This window comes from Trichosurus vulpecula, chromosome 8 (genome assembly GCF_011100635.1).
Source record: "Trichosurus vulpecula isolate mTriVul1 chromosome 8, mTriVul1.pri, whole genome shotgun sequence".
Classification (NCBI taxonomy): Eukaryota; Metazoa; Chordata; class Mammalia; order Diprotodontia; family Phalangeridae; genus Trichosurus; species Trichosurus vulpecula.
The window spans coordinates 153,552,593-153,572,094 of record NC_050580.1 but is presented as its reverse complement, the minus strand read 5'-3'; the positions used below and the strand labels follow the sequence as shown (position 1 = coordinate 153,572,094).

The following is a 19,502-nucleotide window of genomic DNA, read 5'->3' as shown; positions in this document are numbered from 1 at the left end:
TTAGGTGACTTGCCCAGGCTTACACAGCTAGTAAATATCAGGTGTCTGAGGCCAAATTTGAACTCAGGTCCTCCTGACTCCAGGGCCAGTGCTCTATCCATTGTGCCCCTAAGCTTGTTTTTTGTAATTTTCAGCATTCATTCCTCATGTTTTTGTGGTGGTGGTTCTCTCCATGTACACTGTAGTGTAGTCATTGTGTATATTGTGTTCCTGCGTTCTCACTTCCTCCACTTGGCATTCATGCAGCATGTCCCATCCTTCATTGGCTCCATCATATTCACAATTTCTTAGAGCGCTCTAGCATAGCGTGGCCTTCACACACAGCCGTTCCCCAGCAGATGGGCATCTCCACTGTTGCCACTTCTTGGATCCCACAGAAATTGCTCCTCTACATATTTGGGTGTATATGAGACGTTTCCGCACAAGGTGTATGTGTAAGCACTTTGGCGAGTCAGCAGCAGCTCTTCCTACTCTTGCCCTTCCTTAGGCCCGTGGTATCCTTCTCCACCATTGCCCTACAAACAGTGACGTGATGCGCATCAGTGCAGGTTGGGTTCGAGGAGCTGACTCAGAGCCCCAGCACTGACATTTATGAATCTCTGGGCAAGGCACGAACTTTCTAAGCCTCGACTTCCTGATCCGTAAAATGAGGGTTGGTCCCGCCTCCTTCATGGGGTTATTGTTGTGCTTTATAAACTCTAATGTTGCATCAAAATGGGATTCAGTAATAGCTGAAGTACTCTTATTGGTTTCCTGCTCATTGGGTTAGGGTGGGGTAGGGGTGGTTTGGCCTGAAGCAGAGAAACATTAATGAGATACTTGACAAGCTTCTTGCATCCTGTTGCTTGACTTAACAGAGAAAACTCAGAAGTCTTACGGACATCTCTTTTGTTCCCTGCAGATAATTTTCCCTCTAGAGTGGTTTCCACTGAACAAACCCAGTGTGGGAGACTACTTTCATATGGCTTACAACGTCATCACACCATTTCTCTTACTCAAGGTAAAACCTAAAGACACAAAGGTCATTCTCCCCTTGGAACAGTTCCCAAGCTCCTCCCTGAACTGCTCAGCCTCCACTGTGGGCACAGTACCAATATGGATGCTCGGACAGAAGGATGGAGCTCCCTAGTGCCGGCTGCCTGGGAGGTTCCCTGGTGTTGTAAGCAGAGCTCTGGGTGGAGGGTTCTGCCACTGATGCTGTGTAATATTAGGGAAGTTACATTGCCATTCTGACCCTCATTATAGTACTCTTCCAAATGGATGTTCACAGGAATGTTGATGAGGATCTAGCAAGATGATGGGAGTGAAGGCACTTTGAAAAGCTAAAAATGTCATGCAAAGACGTGAGATTATTACCACAGGGTGGAGAGAGAAGACACACAGGGAGGAGGACATAAAAACAGCAAGCTTGTTCTTGAACACAGTCTATGTATTATTTGGCACACTCTGCCAGGAAGTCCACAGTTTTACACCCAGCTCCAAAGACCAAGCCAATTCTTTTGTTTGCATAGATTGCTTGACTTTTGGTGCGGAGAACAGAAGTGCTGAGGGCATGTAAAGGAACAACCAGGTCTGGAGGGGTTGGACAAGAGAGATTTAAAAATATTTTCCCAAAGAATGGCCCCCTGGAGCCCTGGATTTGGACTGAGAGGACCTGAGTTTGAATCCCAGCTCTGCTCCTTACCCCCCAGGCAGCTCACATTACCTCTCCAGTCCTCATTTTCCTGTAAAATGATTTCATAGAATCCCAGAATCTCCCAGTTGGAAGGGACTTTGGGCCATTTAGTCCAGCCCATACTGACCACGAATCCCTGCCACTTTTCTGGCAAGTGGTGCTCTAGTCTTCAGTTACAAACCTTTGGGAAAGGGAGGGCACCATTTCCATCCTAGGCCAGTTCTCATTGTCAGGACCCTTCTTTACATCCAGCCTGCCTCTGGCTTCTCTGAAACCTCCACATATTGCTTCTAGTTCTGTCTCTGGGGCCGAGCAGAGCAAGCTGACCTTTCCTACACACAGCAGCTCTTTGGATCTTGTTTTGTCCCGTCATCCCCTCACCACTTCTCATATCCTCCCACCCACCCTAAGACAAGTCTTTTTTCCAGACAAACATCCCCCGGGTTTCTGAATCAGTCCTCATATGGCATGGTCTCAGGTGCCCTTACTATCCTCTGCCCCCTCCTTGGGACACATTCTAGGTTATCAATGCCCTTCCCAAAATAGGACCACACAAAATGCTGTGTCACACAGTAAACCTTTGTTAAGCACCTACTATGTGCCAGCCATTGTGCTTAGTGCTTGGGATTATAAAAAGAAAAGTCAAAAGACAATGACCCTGCCCTCAAGGAGCTCACAGACCCTTTGCTAGGGGGAGACAGCAAGGAAACAGATATGTACAAACAAGTTATATACAGGATACATAGGAAATAATTAAGAGAGGGAAGACACTAGAGTTAAGAGGGGTTGGGAGAACAGTGTTCTGAATACTCTGCCCTTTTAGCATAGGGATAAATAGCATTCACTTTTTTGGCCGCCATGTCACACTTCTGACTTATTTTTAAGTGCCTGCTATGTGCCAGGCAGTGTTCTAAGCACTGGGGATACAAAGAGACAAGACAGTTTCTGTCCTCAAGGTGTGTACAATCTAATGAGCTTTTGTGGCCCACTAAAACCCCCAAATCTTTTTCACAGATCTTTATCCATTTCTCTTTATCATATACAGTTGCTCCTAATTCTGTTTTAGTTAACCTAGAACTGATACCAAGATTAACCTGAACCCTGGTTTGAATTCTTGTCTCCCTGACAAACAAGAAGCACTTAGGGCATGCTCCCAGTGAGTAGAGGGGAGGGCCAGCTTCAGTGGCCCAAGTTTCAGATGGGTTCCCCTGGCAGCAGACGCCCCTGGGGAGGACTAATAGAGGCTGATGCAGCAGGTTAGTCACTGACCTGAGTGCAGGCTGGGTCCTTTAGTCATGAGGTGTGCCAGGAAAGCTGTCACCTCAGCAGATGATCCATGTTGAGTCAGGCTCTAGGCCCTGGGGACAGAGTGACCAAAACACCAAACAGCCCCTGCCCCCCAGGACCTGCTGGGAAGGAAATGTAAACACGAAGATGCAAAGTGGCAGCCACTCCACCCAGCCCAGGGAATGGCTCCCTCACTGCTCGCTGTTGGAGAAGCTTCTTCACTGTGCAGTAATCTCCAGGTGCTCACTTGTGCTTTGTGATTTCTGTCAGCTTTTCATGATAGGCTTTCCCTCAGGTGGAGGACTCCTCAAGAGCAGGGACTGGGATGGGTTGGTTGGTTGGTTTGGTTTGGTTTTGAGGGGTGTTTTTTCCCTTTCTTTGTATCCCCACCACTTAGCACAGTGTCTGGTGCAGAGTAGGCAGAAGGTGAGGGGAGGGCTATAATGCTACAGATTGACATTTAGAATCCTAGGTCTGGGGCAGGAAGAAGGGTGTGGTATGTGGTTTAGGAGCCCCACTGCTCAATCCCAGGGAGAGAGTTGGTGCAGACAACTTCCCCAGGGCAGAAGACCTGACCTTCACTTCCCTCACTCTTCCTAGAAAGGGTCAGCAGAGAGAAGGGTCTCTACCCAGCCCCCATTACCAACCCATCCTCTATACACAGGCTCACCACATGAACATGTACATACACACATGCATGTGCATGCATGCACACACACACATATATATGCATGCGCACACACACACACACCCTCTCTCTGGGTCACATGCCTCATTAAGGGTCAGACCTATCCTGGAACATGGGGTTACTTAGAGCAGATGAAAAGAGAGAGAGAGAGAGAGAGAGAGAGAGAGCACGTGCTTCCTTCTTACTCTTAATGGCACTTCAGCATGAAATTTAATTAAATTCCCTTTCATGTCTGGCTTTGAACCTGTTGTCGAGAGTAATATATAGTCTTTACTTTCCAGAAGCTAGAAGGGGAAACAAGACACAAAAACACACACACCTGTTTACCTGAAGAATAATTAGTGAAACCACACAAGACAAAATAGAATCAGTCATAAAACTGAATGTAAGGAAGGGAGGCAGTTGTAGTTAAGTGGAAGGAATGCTAGATTTGGGCTTGGAGGAGCAGGATTCAAATTAGAATTGTGCTATTTACTGCCTATATGACTTTGGGCAAATAATTTCATTTCTTACCTCAGTTTCCACATCTGTGAAATGAGAGGGGGGCTTATTGATTTGTTTTCTTGTTTTGTCTTTTTTTAAATTAGGTTTTTTTCCTCAGTTAACAAGCATTTTTTTCTCACTCTTCCACTTTGTCTCCCACATTGATAAGGAAAAGCAAGAAAAACAAAACTTTGTAACAGATTTGCAGTCAAGCCAAAAAGGGCTCGTTGATTTCAGAATTTCCTTCCAACTCTAAATATATGATCCCAAGGGTCAGCATGTGTGGTAAGGAGATCAAGTGCTGGGAGACCCAAGAAGGGAGAGTTAAGGGGAATCTGGAGCTTTCAGGGAAGGCTTCATGGAAATGGAACTCAGGCTCTGTCCTGAAGAATGTGAAGGATTTGGACAGGCAGAGATGGGTAGGGAGGCCATTCAGGGTAGTAGGGTAGTAGGGTAACCCTGTGCAACGTGCTTTAGAGGTAGAGATGAGCATGGCATGTGCCGGGACATATACTTTGGGATTTTACAGTTCTTGGTAAAGTTTTTTGTTGTTAGTTGTGTAATTTTTAAAAAAAGAATCCATTTTTCTCCTTCCTACATTCCTCCCTTTGAAAAAGAAACAAAAAACAAACTCATGTATAATATGCATAGTCAAGCAAAGAAAAAAAAATTGCCACGTTGTTCATAGCCAGAAAACAAAGGATATGTTACTTTGGAAGGATGGGGGGGGGGTTGAACTTTGAGGGAGAAACCTGAGTGAGAGGGGAGTAAAAGGTTCAAGGCCGTCCATCAGAGGCCGGAGCTGGCTCTTGGAAGGTTTTCAGATCAGGGCATGCTGAGTGCCTGGTTCTAAATTGCAGCTCATTGAAAGGTCCCCCAAGACCCTGCCTCGATCCATTGTGTACGTCAGCATCATCACCTTCATCATGGGCTCCAGCATTCACCTGGTGGGAGACTCTGTGAACCACCGCCTGATCTTCAGTGGCTATCAGCACCACCTGTCTGTCCGAGAGAACCCTATCATCAAGAACTTGAAACCAAAGACCCTGGTAAGGAGGATTCCCCTCTGCTCAGGTCAATGCTTTCCTCTCTACAAGAAATTACCTTATGTAGCATTCAGCACGTCTTTATCAGAAGTACTTGTATGTACAACACGTGGACGAAAGTATGATTTATTTCCTTTATTTTGTACCATAATCACCCTGACAGTCCTTTGTCCCATACCCCTAGACCACCTTCCAAACTACTGTTTGTGTTATGTTTCGAGCAGCTGGAGGGGGTGGCACAGGCCTTTTAGTCCCTGCCCCTGGGGGATCCTGAGGCTGGTGGATCACTTGAGCTCAGGAGTTCCAAATTGCCATAGAGCTCAAGCTGATGGGGTGCCCTCACTAAGTCTGGATGCCAATATAATGAGCCCCTGGTAGTGGAGGGCCACCAGTATGCTCAAAGAAGTGAAAACCAGCCCATGTCAGAAAGATGGAGCCGATTAAACTTTTGTACCAATCATTATTAGGAGTGGGTCCGTGGGTGACCACTGCTTTCAGCCTGGGCAAGGTAAAGAAAGCCAGTCTCAAAAAACAAAAAATTCCAACAGCACAACATAAAAGAGATGTATGTGCATGCATTTTGAGCCCAGAAGCATTCCGTGGCCAAATCAACATTCAATTTCCATAAATCTTTTAGAATTGTGTGTTAGGAAAAGAAGCCATTATCTCCCATTTACACTTGAGCACAAATTAGCTTATCAGATTAGAAGGCAGGGCCCTGAGAAGATAGAAAGGCAAAAAAGGTAAGGTTCCATGGAGGGAGGTGGGAAAGAAGGAAAGATTCATAGTCAGGTATGAGATGAGGCTGTTGGGTCTTTTGGAGCAGGAAGAGGTGGACGCTAAAAGGCACAGAGGTACTCCAGAAGCCCATCATGCTCAGCTTCACCATTTTGCCAAATAATGAGCCCTTAGGGGGCCTGGATTAGGTATGTAAACAGTTTATTTCCTTTCCCCTGCAGATTGACTCCTTCGAGCTGCTCTACTACTACGATGAATATCTAGGGCACTGCTTGTGGTGAGTGATTATAGTCTTGTGGTTTGGGGGAGAGATGGGGTTCACAAAACCCCGAGAAATGTCCCCATCTCTCAGAAAGGTCCTTCACTTCCATAAATGGTATTCTCAATGCTGCTCCCTCAGTACCTATGGGTGGTCACTAGAGGGCAGCAAGAGGCTTTCTTGCCTTTCCCAGGGTTAGGGCTGGTGACTGGTCCACTGTGTGTGTGGGAAGGGAAAAGGAGATTTCATGTGCCTCACTATAGCAGTGCCCTCTCCCTGTCCCCCCAGCCTTAAGATTTGTTCTTGAGTGGTCTTTGATAATATTACACAGAAAATCTCCTACCCTCTTGGACTCTGGATGGTGATGGTAAATAAGGGTTGTTTGAATATAACTTTATGTGTATAGAGAGATGAGTGAGGGCAGGTGGGTGAGTCTAGCCTGGATCATGCTGTGTAGTGAGAATACACAGAACTAGATTCAGAATCTAGGAAGGCTGGGGTAGGACAGAAGGCTCCTTTCTGCTTTTTAGAGCTGATTATCTATGTCAGAGGTTTCAGACTCAGGGCCACATGCAGCTGCAAGACTCCCCACTGTGGCCTGAACCAGATTGAGATGCCATTATGAAATGATTAACAAAATAAAAAGCAGTATAACATAGGTAATGCTCGTTTATGATTTTCTAAGTCAGTATGTGAGCCGCAGGGATCCATTGCTATTTGAATTTGACATCATCAGTCCATGCTGTATAACAGCCGCTGGACTTTCCTCCCTTGCTATTTCTCAGTCCTTTTTCCCAACTCTCTTTGATTTCCTATCACATCCTCCAAAAGCACCAAACAACCTTTTTTTCCATATTCCTCAGCCCCTGCCTTCTACACCCACCACAGGTAATTTGGTTTCCTACTCCTGAGAAGATTGTGGCTATCCATCATAAGCATCAACTCCTCCACACCACAGACTTCAGCCACAGCCATCTGTGCTCTTGATCCCCATCCCTTTCTGCTCCATCAGTCATTCTCTCAAACATATTCAGTCTTTCCCTTTTCACTGGATCCTTCTCACCTCTGTACAGATATACTTGGATCTTCTTCCTAGTCCTTAAAAAAATTTCCCCTGAACCCTCCTGTCATTTCAAATTGCCATCTTCTCTCTCTCTTCCCTTTTCCCCCCAACTTCTTGAAGATGCATAGACTTCTTCACTGCCATTTCATTCTTCTATCCCTTGCATTCAGACTTGTTTCCCTACTAGTCTCCAGAAACTTGTGCCTGCAGTCAGCAGTGCCCCCTTTATCACCAGACCCAATGGCTTTTCTCAGTCCTCACCTTCTTGGACCTCACTGTGGCGTTTGACTCTCCATCTTCCATCACCTCTTGATACTTTCCTGACACCTCAGACTCTCTTGCTTCTCCTCCTACTTCTTCCAGTCTCTTTAAAGCCCACTCTTACTGGCCCACTGTGTAGACATCCCATGGTTCTCAGCTCTCCTTGGCAGTCTCATCCATTTTCACAACTTCAGTTGCCAATTTTATATGGATACCTCCCTTAACCTTGCAACCTTGCCCTCTCTTTGGAGTTCCCATACCTGAATTTCTTGCTACTCACTAGACATTTGCACTTGAATCACCAATTGGTACCTCAAACCCAACAGCACTAAAACAATCTGATATTTTCCCAACAAAACCTAATCTTTTCTGACTTATCTCTTTTGGTTGATTGTACCCAGGCTCCAGTGTTCTAAACCACAGTATTATCTGTAATTTCTCCTTCAAATTTCTCAAATCAGTTGCTGAGTTGTATTAATTTTACCTCTCAAGAACACCTTTCACCTAATGCCATCACTGTTTCAGTGCCATATAGACACCTCCCCCAAATCCGTCCTTCAAGTGGCTGGCAGATTAGCCTGACACACTACTGGTCATCTCACTTAAAACCCATCACCTACAGAATACAGTCCAGGTAGTCTGGCATTCAGGGCTCTCTACAATCTTGTGTCATCACCTTTTTGCATTATCTCCCACTTTTGTTCCAGCCAAACTGGGTTACTCTTGCCATCCTTCATAAATGTCCCATATGCCTTTGCTCATATTGTCATCTGTGCCTATGACCCCCTCCACGTAATCTCCATCTGTTGAAGCCTACTTTTCATTTAAAAGGATTCTTAATGTGGGGTCTGTGACTTTATTTTTTTAAATATTTTGGTAAACTGTATTTGAATATAATTGGTTTTCTTTGTAATCCTATGTGTTTTATTTTATGCATTTAAAAACATTTTGAAAAGGTATCCATAGGCTTCACTAGACTGCCGAAGGGATCTATGACACAAGAAAGGTTAAGAACCCCTGCTCTGAAGACTAATTCCTGTACTACCTCCTCCATGATGCCTTCTGATTCCCCTTGGCTCAGCACTGGCTGGCTCCCGTCTTGTATTACAGTTACTTGTCTGTGCTCAGTATATCTCCCTCCTGGATTGTAAGCACCGCAGGAACTCTCTCTTGTAGACCTGATGTATGGGGTCTAGTGGGTCCTTAATAAATGTTTCTTTTCATTGAGTGGCCAGCAGGCATCCCGATGCTCCCCACCCTATCTCAGAAGCACACAGTCATAGGATGCTCATTTCACAGATGAGAAAACAGCCTCATCTCCCAATGGGTCACTAGTGAGTGGTACCAGAGCCAGAACTGGACTTGTGAAGTGCCCAACCCCACTCCCTGTATTCTTTAAACTGGGGAAGCTATAGATATCAACAAGTCTTGTGGTACTTGTGAGCTAGTAGGGGATCCAGAGCACAAACAGGTCATCATTGGTTCAGTTATGTGAGTGTACAGCTGTTTTGGGTGCTATGCATTTGTTACAGGAGCTAGGAGAGCACAGGAAGGTGTTGGGATTTTTGTTGTTTCCAGCTTGGAGGGGGTCACCTCTTTGTGTCCCCTGATGCCTGTGGGTTTACAGAGTCTATGCACATACACGGTGTGTTTCTGGAGGCCTGTTTTGGGGACGTTTATGGTGTAAATGCCTCTAACTCCAGAGCCACAGCAGGACGTTTGAGTGGGCTTCCTCCCCTCTTCCCTGCCTTGCTGGGGCTTTCAGCAATGTGTTATGGAAGGATATAGAAAGAGACAGCATGAGAGGGGGAGGGAGGGAAAAGAAAAGTAGGGGGAGGCAGAGCCAGAGGCCCACCATATGAGAGTAGGAGATCGAAAGGAAGTGTGACACACTGCATGAAACAGGGAGATGAAACTAGAACATGTGTGACTGTGGGCGTGTGAGGGAGAGGTTGTGTGGGCATGCTAAAGAGGAGAGATTGTGTATCAGAGATTTCCATATTGGTCCAAATATAGGCTACACCCCTGATGCAAATGGCTTCAAAAGGAATAGATAGATACAGACACATAGATAAAAACATACACATGTATACATTGAAAAATGATTGTACAAGATTACTGTATGTTTTTTTTAATCACATCAGTGTATTGGGACTGAAATGCAGGGAGATACTAGGACCCTGGAAGCAGGGAAGATCTGCCTTCTCCATCCTGGAACACTAGCGGCAAGGAGAACATGATGACAGGTTGCACTTAAGTTTTATGTAAGATCTATGCTAGATCTAGAGAAAAGTTTCTTATATTTAGACCAATAGGGTATTTGTGTGTGAGTGAGTGAGTGAGTGAGAGTATGTGTGTGTGTGTGTGTGTGTAAGAGAGGGAGGGAGAAAGTGAGGATGGGGGGGAAGTAGAGAATAGACTATATCTGAGCAGGCACAGCCTCAATTTAGAGGCTGCCCACAGAGCTTGCTTTTTCTTTCAATTCATTTTTGCCCTGATCACAGCCCTGCATGGCCTAGATTCTCTTTCTTCACACTGTGGGTCCCTGTCTTTCCAATCAGTTTTCCTGCCCAACCTAGGGCCAAGGGATCATGTGTATTTGTGTGTGATGTATGCACATGTTCACATTTGGTTTGAAAAGGAAATGTATGAGTCACTATTCAAAGATCTGGTCTTGTGCTGCCTTTTCTGAGCTGTAGGGCCTTCCTCAAACCTGCCTGGACCCTTCCTTAGGAGGCCAGGTCATGTAAGGTAGTAGTCTCCACAGTGGAGCCATGTGTTAACAGCCAGTAATGACCACATTCCTTTCAACATCTCCCCATTGTTTGCCCTTCCACCTCTGGCCTCCTGTGTGGCTGTCCTGAGATTGGAAAATCTCAGGGAGGTTCAGACCTGCTGAGACCCAAGCACCTACAGCTGTCCATGCAGAACCCCTCCCCAGTCACCAGCTCTGCCTCATGGGCACAAGCTGTCACCCCGGTCTACTTACTTTAGATTTTTGGGGTGAAATAATGAGCAGGTTTGGAGGGGTGGCATTTACATCCCCCCAACCCAGGGTTCCACCAGGTTTGTAGCCCAGTTGTTATATTGTGTTCCCTCTCCCTCCTCACCCCCCTCTTCTTTCTCCCTCTTCTCCCTTCTTCCCCCCCTCCCCATATGATCATGGTCAAATCTTGTCATTTCTGTTTCTACAAATTTCAGAGAAATCTGTATTTCCCATTAACTTCCACCCATTGGTTTTAGTCCTGACTTTGGGGAGCCAATTAGAAAAATGCAACAAATTTGACACTTTTTTTTTTTGAGGGAGGAAGGTAGGGCAATTGGGGTTAAGTGAATCGCCCAAGGTCACACAGCTAGTAAGTGTGTCAAATGTCTGAGGCTGGATTTGAACTCAGGTCCTCCTGACTCCAGGGCCGGTGCTCTACTCACCGCGCTACCTAGCTGCCCCAATTTGCCGCTTATTAAGCACCGTGGGGTGGACATAGACTCAGCTTGCATTTGGCTGTCATATCACACCAGTAATTCGTATTAAAACCCAGAATATCCTTCTTGAGACTTACCTTCTCCAAACTAAACGTGTCCAGTTCGTTCAGCTGATCTTTATAGGACACAGACCATACTTTCGGTCCATAAGCTTGCATAAACTGTTTTTTGACTATACTTCCTTTACCCTATCTTGTATCCTATAATTGTATAGTTGGTTTTTGTTTTAATCTAAGCGTAGGATTTCTCCTTATTAAAGTTTATGTTACTCGATCTGGCCCATTGGCCCAGGGACAGGTAATTTTTGGATCCTGATTCTGCCCTCTTTTGTATTAGCTCTCCCTCCCAGGTCCTGGTTATCTGGCAGTCTGGATAAAAAGTCATTCACATTTTCATACAAGTCACTGATAAAAATGGTGGACAGACCAGGGTCAAGGACAGAGCTTTGCTCCCCAGTGTTAGAGACTTGGTTCCATTAGTCAACACTCTCTGGGCCCAGTCATTCAGCCAGCTTCGATTCCATTTAACTACTACGTCTCTGTCTCATCCACAAGGACACTACGGGAGACTTTGTCACATGCTCTGCCCACTCCAGGTATCCCATTTCTAGGGCAGTTTCCTGAAGGGGAGGGGAACTTAGAATCCTGCCCGATTCATTAGGACCAAGAGAGAGGAAGTGACTTGCTTTTCTGTTAATGAAGGGAAAGGGAAACCCTTCTCAGCTCTCTGTACAGGAAGAAGCCAAAGGCAGACTGACACCCCAGCATATTCCTGGGCCTTCTTCACGCTCCAAGCATATACGTCGCTGCCAGGGTTGAGGAGTAGAGGCCCAGGGTGGGAATGGGTCTGCCCAAGCTGGGGAAGGCTCCAAGGCTCCGTATCTCTTCCAGGTACATCCCCTTCTTCCTCATCCTCTTTATGTACTTCAGCGGCTGCTTCACCACTGCAAAGAAGGAGAGCAGGATGCCTCGGTCAGCTCTGCTCTTGTTGGGGCCCAGCAGCCTGTACTATTGGTGAGTAGGGCAGCTGATCTGCTGGTGATGAGTGGGGACACAAGAGACTTGGGAACGTGGGCAGAGATGGTTCAGAGGGCGCACCTAGCCAAAGGCATGGACCAAAGGACCTCTCACGATACCCTGAGCCAGTGAAGTTATCGTGTGTCTAGCTCTGTGCTAGGATCTTGGGGGTTATGGAGGAAGCACAAGGGCTGGTCCCTGCCTTCAGGCAGCTTAGTGTCTTATGAAAATAATATAAATGAACAATTAAGCAATAAACTGCAGCACTGGCAACAAGTGTAACAAGTTCAGAGTTTGTGGTGGTGAAAACTGGCCGCCGAGGAGCTCCCAAGGAGAAGCCATGGTCAGTGGTGTCTCGTGTGCTCTGATGTTGTAAGGTCGGGGGGCACCAGGAACTGGCATGGTCTGGAGAGTCTTCATACACAGGTGGGGCTTGAGCTGGGCCTTTATCCCTCAGGGAGGATTTAGGCTCAGAGGACTCAGGTTTGAATCCCAATTTTGTCATTTGCTGTCTGTGTGACTTTGGATAGCTCACACCTGCCCTGAGCACATTTCCCTGTATCTGTAAAATGTGGGGTTATACTTTACCTCTAAGATCCCTTTAGCTCTAAATCTGTGAACCTCTCATTAGAATTTAGATAAATGGAGGAAGTAGAGGAGGAGGAGGAGGAGGAGAAAAGCCTCTGCTCAGGGACACAGGCAAAGGTATTGTGGTAGGAACTAGTGCGGTTCTCTAGGGGCCTAGTTGGGGAGAGGAGAAGGCCAGCTTGGCTAGAGCAGAAAGCAGACAGGGACTGGGAAACAGGCAGATGGGATTGGAGAGAGGGTGGAGGACCCTGGAAGCCAGGCAGAAGAGACCAGACCTGGTACAGACCTCTCTGTTGGTCTGGTCCTTCACAATTTACAAAGTCTGACACGTATACGTTATTCTTTTTGACACCACAACTCTGTAAAGAAGGTGGGGCAGGTCGGGGCCCAGAGAATTAAAGTAACTTGCCCACCTCAAGAATGGCAGAGCCAGGATAGCATGTTGCCTTGATGCCAGTTGAGAGACACCCTAGGTTCTTGAGGAAGGGAGAAGGTTGCGTGAGCTCTGGAGTGCTCTAGAGCAGAGGGGTCAAACTCAAGGCTCTGGGCCGCCCCCACCCCCAAATACTTGTGAACAAGATTGAAATGTTTAACAGACTAAATACAAATACAATGCAACATAGGTAATGTTAGTTCGTGGTTTTCTAAGTGGCTGCAGGATCTTTTTCTCTTTGAGTTTGACACTACGGCTTTAGAGCATTGTCTCCTAAGTTCCAATCCCCAAGGGACTCGAGGCAAATTTTAGCAACCTGGCCTGAGATTGCTCTTCAAAATGTGGGGGATCAGATGCCTCTGAGGTTGCCCTGACTCTAGAGCCATGATCCTGTGGAGAGGAGTGGGGAGATGTGAGGAGAATAGCCTTCTGACTTGCTGTCTGTCTTCCTGGGAAACCCAAGGTACCTGGTCACTGAAGGGCAGATCTTCATCCTCTTCATCTTCACCTATTTCGCCATGATGGCATTTGTGATGCACCAGAAACGGAAGCGCCTCTACCTAGACAGCAACGGACTCTTCCTCTTCTACACCTTCTTCTTCACGCTCCTGTTTGTGGCCCTGTGGGTGCTGTGGCTGTGGAATGATCACACCCTCAGGAAGAAATACCCCGGGGTCATCTACATTCCAGAACCGTGGGCCTTCTACACCCTTCATATCAGCAGGCACCCCTGACTTCCTCAGGGCCCGAAGCTAAGAGGGTTTTCTTGGGAGGGATTTTGTGTGAGCAGTCTGTGAAGAAGAAGCCACCCCCTTCTGAGCCTCCCCCCAACAAAACAAAACATGCTTCCCTCTGCCCTTCCTCTCCCCACCTCACCCTCACCCTGCAAACTAAGTGGGCTTGTGGTGTATGTGTGTAATGTTAGGTATCCATATTTTGTTTTGGTCTTTTCAGGCTTGGGTTTAGTTTTAGGAAACACAACATCACAGGGCTGAAAATAGGCCTTGTGCAACAATCTGCCTTGTACAAAAAGCCTTCCCAGGCCCAATGGGTTTGCTGTATTTGTGTTACATGTTGTGATTGTAAAAACCAGCCAACAAGAGGCGCCTGGGTAGGGACCCATGGCCAGTGGCATCTCAGGCGGCCTGATGTAGAGGGGTTGGAGGAACCTCGGCTCCAGAGCCATTATCCTGCCATGCCCCATCAGCCCTGGACCTGAGGAGCTCTAGTACATCTTCTCCATAGGCATGGAGTAGTCATGCCCCTGTAGTCATAGGATAATAGAGAAGGACTGGCTAAAGCCGAGGTGGTGCCTTGGATGAGCTTGGCCCTGGTGGTGGAAGTCCTGAGTCCCGAGGGAGCTGGAAACGCATAGAGATGATGAAGGCTGGGTGGGCACACAAGAGTAAAGAGGAGGGATGAGGTTCCATCCTGTCAGAGATTAGGTTTTGCTTGGACCACTGGCTCATTTCCAGGATTCTTGTCCTGGTCTGTTATGACAGGAACTGGGCAGTCTGCCAGCTCCAAGTGACCCATGAGCCAAATAATTCCCTCCAAGGGGTCCAGCTCTTCTCCTCCTTGGTGGGGATTAGGGTGAGGGTTGGGTCTGTAGAGTTGTTCCCCAACTCCATGGGCATCTTGGTCTTGTAATATATTTCTTTTTAACCTTCATGGTCTTTTGAGTTGGCAGAAGAGTTTTCCAGTGCCTCATTGCTGGGATGGAGGTGACCCTGGGTTCTTGAAGGCTCTAACAGGGCCTGCCACACCAGAAAGGTAATGAGCTGTGCCACCCAGTCTGAGGACCAGCCAGTGGAAGCATAGGGAGGGGCTCATGACCACCCTTACCAGGTGGTTAAACGGTTTTGGCCACTAGTAAATACAGTCTACTAAGGTGCGAAGGGGGTGGAACATGGTAATGCTGATGACTTCTCACATCTTTTGAAGTAAATCATCTTGAGTTCCAGGAAAACAAGTGAGTCTTGCCTCTGCTCCTCCTGCTGGGGGAAGCTGGGGAGGCTCTGGGGGCTATCCCTGAAGTTTAGGGACTGCTGAGCTGCTGCCCAGCCCAGGGACACCTGGAGGCCCCTGGTCCACCCTCAGGCCAGGGCAAGCAGGGGGCATTAACCCTTCTTTCCCCCTCCCTTCTATGGAAGCCATTCTTGATTCTTTTACTTGAGAATAGTGGTGTAAACCCTCTTTTCAGCCTAAACCAAACTTGAAGAAATGGAATGTCTAGTCTAAAGACTCGTTGCAAAAGTTGGAGTGGAGGTGGGATAGGTAGAAACCTTCATTGTTTATCCTCACTCTTCCAGGATGCATTTAGGCAGCTACACACCATCCTAAAATGGTAGAGAGGGAATGGGGGTGGAGAAGAGACTTGATTCTCAGAAGGGGTGGCTTTTCAGCTCACCCCCGCACCCCCTACTTGTAGCCTTGGCCCATCTGTGCTATGCCCCCTGTCATCAACTCAGTGGCCTCAGGCTTCCTCCTTGGGAATCACGTCACGTTCTGAAGGCAGATCCCTCCTTGTGCTGTTGGTCAGGCAGGCTCTGCCATGCCTTGTTCTTCCCACTCAAGGCAAGGGCTCCCCCTCCCCCTCCTATTATACTCAGGTGATCCATGCCCTGTCAGGGTTCCCCTTATCTAATGGCACATCTGGGCCCCAAGACTGGATGATTCCTCCCCCATGCATAGACTCACTGCCCCTGTCCCTAGCTGTAAATATCTTGGCAGCCATGGCTGTAGTTAATGGGAGTCTAAATAAATGTGTGTACTTGAGTAAGGCCTGGGAAGACTGGTTTTTCTTTCTGTGAGATCTCAGAAGTGGTGGGGAAGGGCTTCCTGCCTGTGGGACCCTCCCCCCTTCAAAAAAAAATTGACACTGGCTTACTGAGACAGAAATTCCTTTTGTGAGGAATATACTTCATTCCACAATTCTAAAATAGACTCTTTCCTGGGAGTCAGTTAAAATGATTCTTATCAGCCCTCCAGGGGAGAGCCCAGGATTTTCCCCAATTCTAATAAGACCAGATCTTAAGGCCAAAAGATGTCTCATTCGTGCTGGCATCACAGGGAGACTTGACTGCTCTCAGGTAATGGAGAAGTGGAGTTGATGCTGGTTTTGCAGAAAGGGCTTGTATGGGTTCTAGGCTGCTGAAATAGCATATATCCTATCTGCACCCTCTCCTTTCTGGCCTCCCCAGGGCAAACAGCCCATCTTTGTTGGGTCTCAGTCCCCCACCCGCAGATCGAGGGGTCGGAGCTGAATGGAATCTCACTGAGGGCTCACCCAAGTTCTGGACTGGGGGAGGCCCATTTCAGCCTGGAAGGCTCAGAACTTAACAGCTGTTGAGAGAGAGCAGTGTTCCTTCAAAGCCAAACATTGGCATCAAGGCTGAGGAGAAGCAGCATCGGGAACAGATAGGGCAAAGCCAAGGACACCCGGCTGTGTGACACCAAGCAAGTTAAGAACTCTCCATGCTGTAGGCAGCCCTCTGAATTGCAGGGGAGGTATCAGCTTTAACAGATTGCAGGAATTCCCTCACCTATATCACAGAATATTTAAATCTGGAAGGGGCCTTACATGCCCATACTCTAAATCTGATCCAGTGGTCATCTAGTCCAACCCCTTCATCACAGATGGTCAGAAGACCAGGGTTCCAAACCTTGGTTCTGACACACCAGTTCTGTGACCGTGGACAAGTCACTCATCTGAGCTTAATGTTTTCCTGCCTTTAAAATGGGATTGTTCTGAGCACAATCCTTGTTGATATACCTTAAAACACTGTTGTAAATATGGGTCATTAAATTTGTAAAATGCTTTACCATTCATGGTCCTCACAGCCACTCAATAAGCTGTTGCTATTTCTAACCTCCACTTTACAGATAAGGCTCAGGCTAAAAGACTTAGGGTCTGAGGTGACATTTGAACCCGGGTCTGTCCTTATTCCAAGCCCAACACTCTAACCTTCGAGCTCTGCTACCTCTAGTGTGGCCTAAAATCACAAAGCTAGGACTAAGAGTTCAGGTTTCAGCGATGTGGGTGTAGGTGTATGGGGGGTGGGGGAGGGGTAGGCCCTCTACAAAAACCACTTCCTCTCTTCAAATGATCATCTGACTTGGCTGACCGCATGGTCTCCCATCTAACCTAGCAACTCCTGGTTCATTTTGCTAAGAGCTGATGGCTGAAAAAAACTTTTCTCAAAATAGACCCCAAAATGGGGGGGTCATAGCCCGACCTCAAGTGTGTGACCAGCAGTCCCAGGATGTGAAGACACCTGTGGTGTCAGAGGCAGGCTGCATTCTGCTCCAGGTGATGACTGGCTAGTGAAAGCCCAACCTGCCTCCATTTTGTTTGATTGGGAGGGTGAGCAGTGAGATCTCGGTCCTAGATCACATTACATTATCTGTCACCCTACCCATGCTCTTCCAAGCTTCCCTTTACTGTTAAGGACACCGATGGCCAACCTTTGCATTATCCTGAACTCTTTGCTCTCCCTCAGCCCACGTACCCCCCACGTGTTAGATGCTGTCACTGCTGGCATCTGCCCTGTGACTCCTTGGCTGTCTTCTCACAGCCACCTTCGGGCCTTCATCACCTCATGCACACACTAGCCTTCTAAGTGGTCTCTGCTTCAGATCTCTCCTGATTCCAGTCTGTGCTCCACACAGTTGGTAAATGGAGTTCCCTGAAGCACGGGTCTGCCCGTGTCATCGGCTCAGTACTAAGTCCTGTGGTTCCCTGTGGACTCTAGGACCAAATGCTATTTCATTTTTATCGTATTCTTTTACATTTTCTAATTTTGTGTAAGGTCTGTAACATACATAATTTAGTCCAGTTCTATGTGTGTATAATAAACAAGCATGAACACATTCTGGGGGTGGGGGGTGGGAAGGTGCTCACGTTTTACTAATAAAGGTATGGGTTGGAAAACTCTGGAGACCACTGTTCAAGGGGAAAGAAACCTCCCTCGAAACATAAAAGATGGCTGGACAAAGAGACACAAGTGGGGAACACTGACCATCAGCCTTGGAAAGAGTCACTAAGACCTGTCCGACATTACAGGTAAAGACACAGAACTGGGAAAAGTAAATCCATACAGGTGTTGAACATTGGAAAACAGAGGTTGGATTAAAGTGAATGAAATTAGACTAAACCATGCCTCAGGATGACCATTAATGAACTATGCACAAATGGTGACAAAAAACTAACATTAACGCCTTATCTCATTTGAGCCTCGTGATGATCCCTGGATTCCTTCAGTCTGTTACAGGACGCCTTTCCCAGCCCCTCTTCATTCTTTCCCCTTTATCCTGTTTGCTTCTAGTCTCCCCCAATAGATAATGAATTTATTGAGAGCAGGGACTGGCTTTACCTTTCTTTGTATCTCCAGTGCTTAGCCCAAGGCCTGGTACACAGTAGGTGCTTAATAAATGCTTAGTGGCTGACAAGAAAACAGGCTCAGAGTGGTTCAGTGACTTGCCCATGGTCACAAATGTAGTAACTGTAAGAGGCTGTTGAATTTGAGGCATTACAACCCCAAGTTCTTGAAATCCAGCGCCCTAATTAGTTCTGCTTTTCAAGGACTCACATCTGTTAGCTCATTTCAAGAAGCACTTGTTAAGGGCCATAGCTTGCATCTACTGTATGCAAAGCTTTGTTCTGGGGAGAAATCAGTCTCACTAACAGTTTTTCCCAGGTTTCATTGAGCTTACAGAGTAGTGGGAAGGAAAACGTTAATAGACTTTAATATATGATAAATGCATAAGAGAGGAGCTAAGTTCCATGTAAGATGCAAGGAGGATGGAGGAAAGTTTTTGTGGTAGAAGCAGTTAGAAGCCTAACCCTGCCCCCCATGCAAGTTAGTCTAGTTTTTCCTTAAAAGGTATTGAGACATTCCAGGACAACGATAGCAGCTAACGTATTGCACCTACAACGTGCCAAGCACTTTACAAATATTACCTCCTTTGATACAACAGCCTTGGGGGGTAGGTCCTCATCACAGATGAGGAAACTGAGGCAAATAAGTTTAGTGACTTGCCCAAAGTCACATGGCAACTATCTGAAGCTGGATTTGAACTCAGGTCTTCCTGACTCCAGGCCTTATATCCACTGCACCACTTAGCACATAATAGGTGCATAATAAATGTGTGTGTGTATATACACATAGAAAATATAAATGTATATAAAGTATAAATGTATGATATAAATATTATCTAAGGCTTATATACACATGCACAGTACACATACATGTATATACATGAGTGCACATGTATGTATGCATACATATATATGCATCGCATATATGTATGTATGCATGTATGTTCATTTTCTTGCCTAGTGTCACAAAACTTGGATCAGAAATGGGCTTCGTTGAACCCTGTTGTATGCACAAACCCATCCATCACTCTATCCACTATAAATCATTTTTTAAATGTGCATTTATTTAAAAATTTTAAAACCTACCCTCTTCTCCAATGAT

The 19,502-nt window shown here is 46.7% G+C and overlaps 1 protein-coding gene across 1 annotated transcript in view; it reads left to right on the top strand.

Annotated features, from left to right (window-relative positions):
* Nucleotides 1–15,796, top strand: part of CLN6 (CLN6 transmembrane ER protein) — a 37,556-nt gene extending 21,760 nt beyond the window's left edge. The window contains exons 3-7 of the mRNA XM_036736327.1: nucleotides 902–1,000; nucleotides 4,994–5,182; nucleotides 6,139–6,194; nucleotides 11,874–11,996; nucleotides 13,484–15,796. Coding sequence (XP_036592222.1) covers nucleotides 902–1,000; nucleotides 4,994–5,182; nucleotides 6,139–6,194; nucleotides 11,874–11,996; nucleotides 13,484–13,754 — 738 coding nt within the window. The 3' untranslated portion in view covers nucleotides 13,755–15,796. The remainder of the gene's footprint in view (nucleotides 1–901; nucleotides 1,001–4,993; nucleotides 5,183–6,138; nucleotides 6,195–11,873; nucleotides 11,997–13,483) is intronic.
* Nucleotides 15,797–19,502: the final 3,706 nt, after the last annotated feature.